General features: G+C 47.8%; 1 protein-coding gene across 2 annotated transcripts in view; it reads left to right on the top strand.

Moving 5' to 3' along the window:
* TMEM230 (transmembrane protein 230) overlaps positions 1-12,577 on the top strand; it is a 47,517-nt gene extending 34,940 nt beyond the window's left edge. Inside the window, exons 4-7 of one of the 2 annotated variants that reach the window (XR_010154249.1) lie at positions 8,275-8,416; positions 9,347-9,639; positions 10,238-10,398; positions 11,268-12,577. Coding sequence is in view for 1 of the 2 variants with exons in the window: in XM_063803001.1 (XP_063659071.1) it covers positions 8,275-8,415 (141 nt within the window). In the remaining variant the exon portion in view is untranslated. Of the gene's footprint in view, positions 1-8,274; positions 9,640-10,237; positions 10,399-11,267 lie in introns of those variants that run through there. The other variant, XM_063803001.1, reaches the window with a different exon arrangement.
* Positions 12,578-13,208: the final 631 nt, after the last annotated feature.

Raw genomic sequence — 13,208 nt, 5'->3', positions numbered from 1 at the left:
GGGTGATAGGGAGAAGCCATTGTTTATTCAACAGAGTGAAGGACCAGCTACATAACTTGTAACTTGTGGGGCCCAGTGCAAAATGAAAATGTGCAGTCCCTTGTTTAAAAACTGATTAAAAACTTCAAGAGGGTGACAGCAGAGCATTAAATCAAGCACAGAGTCCCTCTAAGCATGGGTCCCTGGGCGTCTACGCAGGTCACACACCCAGGAAATCATGAAGCATCTTTGGCTGTGTCTAATTGACATGTCTGCATCCTGCCTTTTCTCCTGAGCCAGTTTCTACTGCTCTGCCTCAGATTATACTTCCACGGGGCAGTGAGGTTGATGTCTGTGTGTCATTCGTGAAGTCTTGATACAAATATCACCTCAGTGAAGCTAAGCCCCCAGGCCCCATGCTACTTATCTCTGATCCTGATTCATTTTTCTCCTTAATACTCACTACCATCATAGTATATATTTCACAAATTTATCTTACTTACAAGTATTTCCCCTAGTAAGATGGAATCCACAAGGGCACAGATTTTTTCTTTTTTTAGTTGAGTCTTGCTCTCTTGCCCAGGTTGGAGTGCACTGTTGCAATCTCAGCTCACTGCAACCTCTGCCTCCCAGGTTCAAGTGATTCTCCTGCCTCAACTACCCAAGTAGCTGGGACTACAGGCGCCTGCCACCACACCCTGCTAATTTTTGTATTTTCAGTAGAGATGGAGTTTCACCATATTGGTCAAGCTGGTCTTGAACTCCTGACCTCAAGTGATCCACCCACCTCAGCCCCCCAAAGTGCTGGGATTACAGGTGTGCACCACCATGCCCAGTTAATTTTTGTATTTTTAGTAGAGACGGGATTTTGCCATGTTGACCAGGCTGGTCTCGAACTCCTGACCTCAGGTGATCCACCCACCTCCCAAAATGTTGGGATTACAGGCGTCAGCCACCACACCAGGCCAAGGACCAGATTTTTGTCTGTTTTGGTCACTGTGTAACCTCAACATTTAGGATAGCCTGTCAGATAGCTGGGACTCAGTAAATGTTTGGTTTTTGTTTTGTTTTGTTTTGTTTTTGAGACAGGGTCTTGCTCTGTTGCCTAGGCTGGAGTGCAGTGGCACAATCTCAGCTCACTGCAACCTCCACCTCATGGGTGCAAGTGATTCTCCTGCCTCAGCCTCCCGAGTAGCTGGGATTACAGGCGCCCGCCACCATGACTGGGTAATTTTTTGTATTTTTAGTAGAGACGGGGTTTCGCCATGTTGGCCAGGATGGTCTCGAACTCCTGACCTCAGATGATCCACCCGCCTTGGCCTCCCAAAGTGCTGGATTACAGGCGTGAGCTACCATGCCCGGCCAACAATATTTAATGGTTGCCTCTCAAGTCACTGCATCACGTCATCCTCTGGGGCACAATAACAACCAGACCATAGAAAGTACCCTTAGGACACTTCCTGTCCAGTGAAGGACTTGGGTGCTTGAGCTATTGCTGCAATTTTTTTTTTTTTTTAGACAGGGTCTTGCTCTGTTGCCCAGGTTGGAGTGCAGTGACACTATCTCAATTCACTGCAACCTCCGCCTCCCAAGCTCAAGCGACCCTCCCACCTCAGCCCCACAAGTAGCTAGTACCACAGGTGCGCACCACCACGCCCAGCTAATTTTTGTATATATATTTTTGTAGAGACAGTGTTTTGCTATGTGGCCCAGGCTGGTCTCAAACTCCTGGACTCAAGTGATCTGCCTGCCTCGGCCTCCAAGTGTAAGCCACTAAACCTGGTCTCATTGTTAGAAACCTTGACAGCAATTGCAAAACATGATTTCATAGGATGTCATGAGATTGGGCCCCTATAGGAAAAAGATTATTTTTATTTATTTATTATGATTATTATTTTTGAGGCGAAGTTTCTCTCTTTCGCCCAGGCTGGAGTGAAGTGGTGCGATCTCAGCTCACTGCAACTTCTGCCTCATGGGTTCGAGAGATTCTCCTGCCTCATCCTCCCGAGTAGCTGGGATTATAGGCGTGTGCCACCAAGCCCGGCTAATTTTTGTATTTTTAGTAGAGATGGGGTTTAACCATGTTGGCCAGGCTGGTCTCGAACTCCTGACTTCAGGTGATCCATCCACCCTCAGCCTCCCAAAGTGCTGGGATTATAGGCATGAGCCACCGCGCCTGGCCTCTTTTTAGTTTTATTTTATTCTTTTAAATCAGCTTTACTGGAGTACTATCTGTGTTCCATAAAATGTACCATTTTAGGCCGGGCGCGGTGGCTTACGCCTGTAATCCCAGCACTTTGGGAGGCCGAGACGGGTGGATCACCTAAGGTCAGGAGTTCGAGACCGGCCTGATCAACATAGAGAAATGCCATCTCTACTAAAAATACAAAATTAGCCAGGCCTGGTGGCGTATGCCTGTAATCCCAGCTACTCAGGAGGCTGAGGCAGGAGAATCACTTGAACCCGGGAGGTAGAGGTTGCAGTGAGCCGAGATCGTGCCATTGCACTCCAGCCTGGGCAACAAGAGTGAAATTTTGTCTCAAAAAAAAAAAAAAAAAAAAGTACCACTTTAACTATACAGGTTGATGCACTTAGATAAATGTATATACCTACATTCTGTATGCCTTTTTTATTGTGGTAAAAAACATATAACATTAAATTTATGGCTAGGCGTGGTGGTTTATGCCTATAATCCCAGCACTTTGGGAGGCCAAGGCGGAAGAATCGCTTGAGGCCAGGAGTTCAAAACAAACCTGGGCAGCATAGCAAGGCCTGTCTTTATTTTAAAAAGTAATAAAAATAAAATTTTTTTAAAAAGGCAATAAAATGTTTTCATTATTTTTATTTTTCTATAGAGACAGGATCTCACTATGTTGCCCAGGCTGGTCTCAAACTCCTTAGCTCAAGTGATTCGGCTGCCTTGGCCTCCCAAAGTGCAGGGATTACAAGCATGTACCACCATGCCCGGTCTCCTCTACTCTTATATTCTATAGCTGGGCCTGAGAGTTAAACTGTCGAAAGACAGATTGACAGGAGGAAAGTTTATTTTGTGTTTACACAGGGACTTCACAGAAAAGAAGTGAAACCTAAAGCAGTGGTTAGGCCTGACAGTTTATATCATTTTAACAAAGGGCGACAAATTGTGGAGAGGTAACTAGACAAAGAAAAATGGGTTTGGGCTTCTAGGGGTTGTAAACTGTGGGAAAGTAAATATAAGGGGGAAACTATAGAGAGGTTAGATAAGGGGTATCTAGTAAGGTTCGTTTACGCACATTCATCTTGGTACCATCTCCAGTGATAATGGTGATTAAGAGTTATTCTACTCTTCCTGGTAGGGAGAGAAAGACACCCTTACAAATGAAAATTTATGTTCTGCTTTTAGGCAGAAATGGGAGGGGCAGTGATATGGTTTGGATGTGTGCTCCCTTCAAATCTCATGTTGAAGTGTGATCCCCAGTGTTGGAGGAGGGGCCTGGTGGGAGGTGTTCGGGTCATGGGGGCAGATCCCCCATGAATGGCTTGGTGCCATCTCATGGTAATGAGTGAGCTCTTGCTCTGAGTTCAGGCAAGATCTGGTGGTGCAAAAGTGTGGCCCCTCCCCCGCCTTGCTTGTTCCCACCATGTGACATGCGTGCTCCTGCTTCACCTTCCACCATGAGTGGCAGCTCCCTGAGTCCTCACCAGAAGCTGAGCCCTGGCTGGTGCCATGCTTCCTGTACAGCTTGCAGAACTGTGAGCCAAATACACCTCTATTCTTTATAAATTCCCAGCTTCAGGTATTCCTGCAAACACAGTAACACAGGCAGAGAGTTCTTCCGGTGTCTACTATTTCTTAATTGGCTTCAGCTCAAAATAATTATTGTGCCAATGTGGCATATTTTGGGGTGGCATAATCTGATTCCCTTCAAGGAGGACGGTCTAAGAGTGAAAGGAAGAGAGAGGAAGCCGTTGTTCAGTCTCCCCCACTTTGTTGCATCAACTCCCACTACCCAAGCCTTAGGCTAGCCTTTGGGCTTTCCTATCTCTGGCCTCTGAGCTGGCACCTCACATCACTGCTCTTCATCCAGGGCCCAGGCAGCCTCACCAGTACAGTCCCTGGTGCCAGGCCTCAGCCAGGCCCTGGCTCCGGTCCTGCCCTCCAACAGCTCTGACCACACCCTGGAGTCCCAGCCAGTGGCACCAAGCCAGGATACACAGTGACGTTCCCTCAGTGTGAGCCACCAAAGCCAAGCCCCAGGGCAGGAAAAATGCAGAACCTCCAGGCTGCTTCAACTAGGGCTCCCTGTGTCCACATTCTCTCTCATTGTCTTTGTGTGCCCCACCTTCAGAACCTTCCTGGTTCTTTCCCACACCTGTGACGTTCAGGAGAGTCTTTCTGGAGTTTTTGGAGCTGTTGTGTAAGCACTGGGATTTTATATTTACCAGGGTGATAGTGTGGGAGGAAGAAAGTCCAGATCTCTTGCCTTGAAGAAGGATAACCCTGAGGCGTAATTGACACCCCACAGCTTCCCAAGGGACAAGACTGAGACTGGAACCTCACATGAAATGCCACCCTAGCTCGGTTTTCTCCTTTTCCCCGACCTGCCTCCTTCATTCCCTTACTGTTTCCCCTGGAAGCACCTCCTTCATAATCTCTTGTACATGAATCCTCATTTCAGAGTCTATTTCTGGGGAATCCAGACTAAGTTACTGTGCTGTTTGGCTCCTGTTTCTCAAGTCATCAGTCTCCACAAAGAAGTTGGAACTGATCTTTTTTTTTGTTTTTTTTTTTGAGATGGAGTCTCGCTCTGTCTTCCAGGCTGGAGTGCAGTGGCGTGATCTCGGCTCACTGCAACCTCCGCCTCCCAGGTTCAAGCAATTCTCTTGCCTCAGCCTCCCGTGTAGCTGGGACTACATGTGCCGGCCACCACGCAAGGCTAATTTTTGTATTTTTAGTAGAGACAGGGTTTCACCATATTGGTCAGGCTGGTCTTGAACTCCCGACCTCAGGTGATCCGCCCCACCTCAGCCTCCCAAAGTGCTGGGATTACAGGTGTGAGCCACCACGCCCGGCTGGAGCTAGATCTTCAGGAAACTTCAAGTTCATGTTCTTATAGTCTCAAGGCCAAAAAGGAAAAAAACACTCTTTCCTACCAGCTCCAGGTAGAAAAATGCCGGGGAGAGTTCTTCTTGGCCAACATGGGTGGCTATCCTTCCCTGGAACCATCACCATGGACAGGGAACTATGGTCCTGCAAACTCGCCAAGAACTACTTGATTCAAAAGGGGCTGAGTATGGAGGCTCATGCTTGTTTGTAATCCCAGCTACTGTGGAGGCTGAGGTGGGAAGATCGCTTGAGGCCAGGAGTTCAACACTAGCCTGGACCACACAGTGAGGCCCCATTTCTACAAAAAAATACAAAAATTAGCCAGGCATGGTGGTGCATGCCTATAGTCCTGGCTACTCAGCCGGCTGAGGTGCGAGGATCACCTGAACTTAGGAGGTCAAGGTTGCAGTGAGCCATGATGGTGCCACTGCACTCCAGCCTGGGCAACAGAGTGAGACCCTATCTTCAACAAAAACTCAAAAAAGGCTGGGCGCAGTGGCTCACACCTGTAATCTCAGCACTTTGGGAGGCTGAGGCAGGTGGATCACTTGAGGCCAGGCATTCAAGACCAGCTTGACCAACATGGTGAAACCCCATCTCTACTAAAAATACAAAAATTAGCCGGGTGTGGTGGCAGCGTGGTGGCACACACCTGTAATCGCAGCTACTTGGAGGCTGAGGCATGAGAATCACGTGAACCCAGGAGGCAGAGGTTGCAGTGAGCTGAGATCATGCCACTACACTCCAGCCTGGGTGACAGAGTGAGACTGTCTCAAAAAATAAAAGAAGACATTTTTCTACTTCCTGTATATCTTTCTCTAAATGCACATATTAATGTCTGTATTCACCTTGCTATATACGTATCACTATAACTATAAATCTATGTACCCTTGTTTTTTTTTTTTTTTTTTGAGACAGAGTTTCGCTCTTGTTACCCAGGCTGGAGTGCAATGGCGCGATCTTGGCTCACTGCAACCTCCGCCTCCCGGGTTCAAGCGATTCTCCTGCCTCAGCCTCCCAAGTAGCTGGGATTACAGGCATGCGCCACCATGCCTGGCTAATTTTGTATTTTTAGTAGAGACGGGGTGTCTCCGTGTCGGTCAGACTGGTCTCGAATTCCTGACCTGAGGTGATCTGCCTGCCTCGGCCTCCCAAAGTGCTGGGATTACAGGTGTGAGCCACCATGCCCGGCCAAATCTATGTACCCTTACATGCATATTCATGCTCCCATCTTTCTCCAGCTTCCCGTCCCTACACGTCCATTCCCAGTTCTGCATCTGTCTGTCTTTGTGTGTTCTTGATTGGCTCTGCCCTGCTTTAGATCCCATATAGCCCAGTGATGCTGAGCTGAGGCATTCGCTAATAACTAGAATCAAAGGTATCCGCACTCCCAAGCTTTACCATCATTTCTGGTGCATCTAAGGACATGATCAGCTGACTCTTGAGTATTGAGTACCCTCGGACAACTCCTCCATTGCCATTCACCTGGAAATGGGGCATTGTTCGCTCCTAGAAAATAAGGAAAAATGAACAAATAAACAGAAGAGTCTATACATCTTCTGGGAAGCCAATTTCTTTTATTCTGCCACATTTGTTTCAAAGCAACCAAAAAAAAAAAGTTAATCAGGAGTGGTGCTGTGCTATTCGGGAGGCTGAGGTGAGAGGATCGCTTGAGTGCAACAGATCGAGGCTATAGTGAGCCTTAATCGCACCGCTGTACTCCAGCCTGAGCAACAGTGAGATCTTGTCTCAAAAGCAAAATAAAGAACCAACCAACAAGCAAAATCTGCCAGGTTATTTGCAAAGGGTAAACAAAAATTCTTTTATGCAAATATTTGTTAGGTCTTCACCCTCTCAATAATTAAATACTGCTTTCACTTACACTTGAATTAGTGGAACCATTGTGGTGAAAGGAGGCCACCTGTCACCTGCCACAGCTCTTTGCTCATCTGGATCAGGAATATGGCAGAGTAGGTCAGCTGGGCAGTGCTTTCTCACCAGTAAGACTCCTCGGTGATCAAGACAACTTCTTCCAGGTTCTCTTCCTGGCTTAGTCACTCTTCCGGTTGTCTATTTCTGCATTACAAATGGCCCCAACACTTCATCACTGGACAATTGATTTTTGTGTCTTATGGTTCTGCGAGTTCACTGGGCTCAGCTCGGCAGTTTTCATGTGGGATCTCCTAGGTGATTGTTGTTAGATATTGGTTAGTGCTACAGTTAGCGCAAGACTCAATTGGATGCAAATACAAGATGGCTCATTTATGTGGCTGGTAGGTGATGCTAATTGTCTGCTGAGAACTCAGCTGGGACAGTCAACTGGAGAGTTTATGCATGGCCTTTCCAGGTGGCTCAGGAGTCCACTTAGCATGGGGGCTGGGGTCTGAGAAGGAGTATCTCGAGAGCCAAGTTCCAAGAGAGCTAGATGAGACCTGTAAGGCTTCTTAACGCCATGCCCTGGAAGACACAAGATGTCCCTTCCACTCTTAAGTCACTAAGGTCAGCCCCAATTCAAAGAAAAGGGAATTTGCTGGGTGCAGTGGCTCACACCTGTAATCCCAGCACTTTGGGAGGTCAAGGCAGGCAGATCACTTGAGGCCAGGAGTTCAAGACCAGCCTGGCCAACATGGTGAAACCCTGTCTCTCCTAAAAATACAAACATTAGCCAGATGTGGTGGTGCATGCATGTAATCCCAGCCACCTGGGTGGCTGAGGCACAAGAATCACTTGAACCCTGGAGGCGGAGGTTGCAGTGAGCTGAGATGGTGCCACTGCACTCCAGCCTAGGTAACAGAGGGAGACTGTCTCACAAAGGAAAAAGGAAAGGAAAAGGAAAGGGAAGGGAAGGGAAGGGGAGTGGAAAGAAAGGAAAGGGGAGAGGAAAGGAAAGGAAAGGGACTTAGACTCTACCCCTTGAAATGCATTGCAGTATTCATCTACGGGGAGGGAAGGAAATGTCGGTGTCTGCTCTCTTCAGAGGTAGTTTACCTTGGTCACTCACTGAGTGACAGATCACAAACAACCATGCAGTGAACAAGTAGATCTTGAGCTCCTGCCTCACACAGGCCTTCAGGAAGTGTTGTGGAGCACCAAAATGCATAAGATGTGATTTCTTGACAATTAGGATTTTTTTAGGGTTGAAGAGGCAGAACTTGTGGTAGAATTGAGAAGCGGTGTTTCTTTCTCAGAGTCTCGAATCCACCTCACAGGAACAAAAGAAAGCTGACCACAAACATCTACCAGCATCCCGCGGGTACATGATGGGAGGCATCAGTGGGAGGAGTCCCGAAGGAGGACTCAGCTCAAGGCTTCCAGAAGGAAGAGGAACACAGGTGTCACCACCTGACTGAGGTTGGTGCCTCTAATTTGAGATAAGCATCTTAAAAGGGCTAAACTGAAAATGTCCTAGGAATAAGTACGTCAGCATGAAAATGACTCTGATTGTAAAATGCAGCAGAGAGCTTCTCCTACCAAGAGCAGGATATGTGGAGGGAATGTTCCATATGCCTAGAGGAGCAGGCCAAAGGAATTCCAGCTGCCCTCTAACCCCTATGCAACTCCTCTTGTGAATGGTGAGAATGGCACAGACCACTCCCCATGGCCCCACCTCTGTTCCTGAGGGTAGGAGGATTCCTGTCCCCTTCATACCATCCTTGGTACTGAGAGCGATGCTGAAGAGACTGGGATGCTCATATTCTCACAAAGGGACTGCAGGGTGGTACAGATGGCTGGATGCCCAGTACTACATCCATTCTCCCCTTTTTCTTTAGTAATAGAACCACTGAACCTTAGCTGGATGAGTAATAAAACCGCTGGATAATCTTGGCCTAACATGGTGATATGATTTGGCTCTGGGTCCCCACCCGACTCTCACTTTGAATTGTAATCCCTGTAATTCCCATGTATCAAAGGAGGTACTAGGTGGAGGTAATTGGATCATGGGGTGGTTTCCCCCAAGCTGTTCTTGTGATAGTGAGTGACTCTCATGAGATCTGATGGTTTTGTAAGCATCTGGCACTTCCCCTGCTTGCACTCACTCTGTTCTGGTGCGCTGTGAAGAAGGTGCCTGCTTCTCCTTTGCCTTCCACCATGATTGTTAAGTTTCCTGAGGCCTCCCTAGCAATGCAGAACTGTGAGTCAATTAAACTTCTTTTCCTTATAAATTACCCAATCTCGGACATTTCTTCATAGCAGTGTGAGAACAGACTAATACGCACAGCCATTAATAGAAAAACTACGTTTTCCAGCATGCCTTCTAACTAGGTATGGTCATGTGGCTAGGTTCTGGCCAATGGAACACAGGTGGAAGTTGTTGGAGAAAACGACTTAAAACGGGAACAGCTGCAATATCAGCTGCAAGACATTCTTTTACCTTTCCACCTGCCTGGGACCTGGATGTGGAACTGCAGCGTGCCTTGCAAACTTGAAGAGAACAACCTTGATAATGGATGGTGAAGCAAGAAAGAGGAGCCTGAGGCTGGGCGCAGTGATTCACACCTGTAATCCCAACACTTTGGGAGGCTAAGGTGGGCAGATTGCTTGAGCCCAGGAATTTGAGACCAGCCTGGATAACGGTGAGACTCCATCTCTTGTCTCTACGAAAAAATTTAAAAAATAGCCAGGTCTGGTGGTGCATGCCTGTACTCCCAGCTACTCTGGAGGCTGAGGTGGGAGGATCACTTGAGCACAGGAGGCGGAGATTGTAGTGAGTCATGACTGTGCCACTGTACTTCAGCCTGGGAAACAGAGTGAGACTCTGTCTTAAAAAAAAAAAAAAGCGGGGGGGGCTGGGTGGGGAGGCCGGGTGTGGTGGCTCATGCCTTAATCCCAGAACTTTGGGAGGTTGAGGTAGGTGGATCATGAGGTCAGGAGTTCGAGACCAGCCTGGCCAACATAGTGAAACCCTGCCTCTACTAAAAATACAAAAATTAGCCGGGTGTGGTGGCACGCACTTGTAGTCCCAGCTACTCGGGAGGCTGAGGCAGGAGAATCGCTTGAACCCAGGAGGTGGAGGTTGTGGTGAGCCAAGATGGTGCCATTGCACTCCAGCCTGGGTGACAGAGCAAGACTGTCTTAAAAAAAAAAAAAAATATATATATATATATATATATGTATATATATATATATATATGAGCCTAAACACTGTTGACATTGTGGCATATTCATCTGCAGCGTGGTGGGCAGTTCCAGGACACCTGACATGTTCCCACTGCAGAAACCGCACGGGTTTCTCCAGCACCGCTGAAACTTGCTCAGCCCGTGTAGAGTAGCCTGGACATACTGGGGCTTTATTTTCCTGAGGACAACCCTCAACCAATGAGTGCCAGGAATCCGTGAGTAACTGCCCACCTGTTTTCCCCCCTCACCGGATAATTCTGAAGCATCTTTTACCCGGCTCTGCAGAGGATCCCTGCAGGAGCGAGCCTGGTGCCCGCAGTGATCATCTGCACTTCAATGCACCTTTCCTTGGCTTTCCGCCCTGCGCCGTTTCTCACTTCTCCACTACTTGGAGTCCTTTCCAAAGAAACTATCCATACCTGAAATCTACTTTTACGTAAACCCAAGCTAAGACGGTGGAATATTGCTTCATTTTGAAGTCACTGGGAGCAATTAAAAGCTTAAACAGGGGCTTGGATGTATATGGATTGGCAGCTGAGGACCCCAGGGGTGGGGGCCAGAGACTGGAAACAGGTGAGTGAGGGGATGAACACCCTCCTGCCTGTGAGGGATGATGAGCGTTAACCCGGGTCAGCGAAGTTCTGTCTGACCCAAGGGACGGTCAAGGTGTGACCTCGTTAATCACAGATGTGAATAACCAGAAGGAGGATCCTTGGGTATGTTTGGGGTTTTGAATTTTTTTTTTTTTTTTTTTTGAGACAGAGTCTCTCTCGCTCTGTCGCCCAGGCTGGAGTGCAGTGGCACAATCTCACTGCAACCTCTGCCCCCCGGGTTCAAGCTATTCTCCTGCTTCAGCCTCCCAAGTAGCTGGGACTACAGGCATACGCCACCACACCCAGCTAATTTTTTTGTACTTTTAGTAGAAACAGGGTTTCACCATGTTGGCCAGGCTGGTCTCAAACTCCTGACTTCAGATGATCCTCACACCTCAGCCTCCCAAAGTGCTGGGATTACAGGCGTGAGCCACCGCGCCCAGGTAACATTTTTGTTTTTTAAAAAATGTTCTCTTTCCTCTGCTCCCTAGTTTTGCCTTTTCTGGGATGCTCCAGAACTCTAGGAGGACAAAAAAGCCCTTCATGTCTAACATAAGAGGAAGGCAGCATCCTCCAAAGAAGAGTGACTCACCCTGACCAGCTGGCAGAGAAGCCCAAGGCCAGGCCCTGGGACGTGGAGAGCCAGTCCCAGCCTGGTCTGGAAGGAGGCGTGCCAGGGTGGCAATGATGCATCACCCACGTGGTTTACTGGCCTTGACTAACCTGACCATGACTTAGCAAAGCTGTGAGGTTTCCCAGTCTGGGCCAATATGGGTGTGCGGGTAGAATACAGCCAGCATGGGGAGGCGAAGGCCTGAGCAGCATGCCAAAACCGGGAACTTGTGGCCTCCTTCCCCATCACCGCAGCCCGTCTCCACCCTTCCTCACATCAGCCCCTGCTTCCCCGGTCATTCCAGGGACGGGGGTCTCCAGTGCAGCCCACTCCTCGTCATGGTATTACTCCAGTACAACTCCAATCTGACCTACAGTTTTGGTGTTTGGCATGGCAGGGGCGTGATCCCTACTACATACAACCAATGAGTCACAGACTTTTGGTCCAGTCTGTGGACTGGTCACTTCCTGTCCTTCATATGAGCTCCCACAGAACCCGGGTCCTGCTCCAGAGCCCAGGCATTAGACAGGCCCTGGCCTTAACCCAGTTATCTCAGAGGCATCCCACATGTGTCCAGGACACCTGGGAAGCTGGTGGTAGTGAGGAGTGAAGGGCAGTAGGGGGCCTCTGCTCTGGCCCCCTGGCTTCCTGCAAGCCAGGAAAATAGGCCCCACTCACAGCCGCTTCTCCCCTGCTGGCTAGCCTCAAAGAGATCATTAGAGGGACTTTGCTGCCCATAACAACAAGGACCATTGGTGAAAACAAGCAGCTCAGGGAAATGGATCATGGAAATCACAGAAACAGAGATTTCTCTGTTCCCATCCCCTAAGATCACCAGTGCCCCTGCTCCTGACAATTGGTCACCTCTCAGGCAACATCTGAGCCTCTGGTGTCCCTTCCTTGTGACAGAGTTCATGATACTCATGGGTTATTTCAATGCATTGGGAAGTTAATCTTTTTTTTTGAGAGATGTTGCCTAGGCAACATGGGGTCTTGCCATGTTGCCTAGGCTGTTCTCAAACTCGAGCTCAGGTGATCTTTCCCACCTCGGCCTCCCAAAGTGCTGGGATCACAGGTGAGAGCCACCACACCTGGCTGAGGAAGTTAGTCTTTATAATGAGACTAAACCTGCCTTCCTATATTTTTCATCTTTTCATGTGCTTATTGGATATTTGCATTTCATTCATGAAAAAAAAAAGATATCTTTTTGGTTTTTGTTTTTTTAATAGAGATGAGATCTCACTTTGTTGGCCCAGGCTGGTCTCAAACTTCTAAGCTCAAGTGATCTTCCCACCTCGGTCTCCCAAAGTGCTGGGATTACAGGCATGAGCCACCACGCCTAGCCCCTGGTATTTTTTTAATCTGTACAAGTATCTGTACTTTGGTTTTCTTTCTTACTACAAATGCTATCTTTGTTTTCAACTCTTTTTTTTCTTTGATCACCTTTTTCAAAAATGTCTGTTTTATTATTTTTCCTTCATTGAATTAGCATTTGGTTTGATAAAATTTATTATTGAGTTTTGTTTTCATTTGATTTATTTTTGTTTTCATCTTTAGTAATTTTTGCTTATACTTCCTTTGGACTTATTTTGCTATTCACTTGTCAGCCTCCTAGGTAGAAAATTTAATTTACTTAATGTCAGTCTTTTTTTATTTTGAGACGGAGTTTCGCTCTTGTTGCCCAGGCTGGAGTGCAATGGCGTGATCTTGGCTCACCGCAACCTCCACCTCCTGGGTTCAAGCGATTCTCCTTCCTTAGCCTCCCAAGTAGCTGGGATTACACCCATGCCCCACCATACCCAGCTAATTTTGTGTTTTT

This window comes from Pan troglodytes, chromosome 21, assembly GCF_028858775.2.
Source record: "Pan troglodytes isolate AG18354 chromosome 21, NHGRI_mPanTro3-v2.0_pri, whole genome shotgun sequence".
NCBI classification, from domain to species: Eukaryota; Metazoa; Chordata; class Mammalia; order Primates; family Hominidae; genus Pan; species Pan troglodytes.
This window is presented reverse-complemented; position numbering and strand designations above follow the sequence as displayed.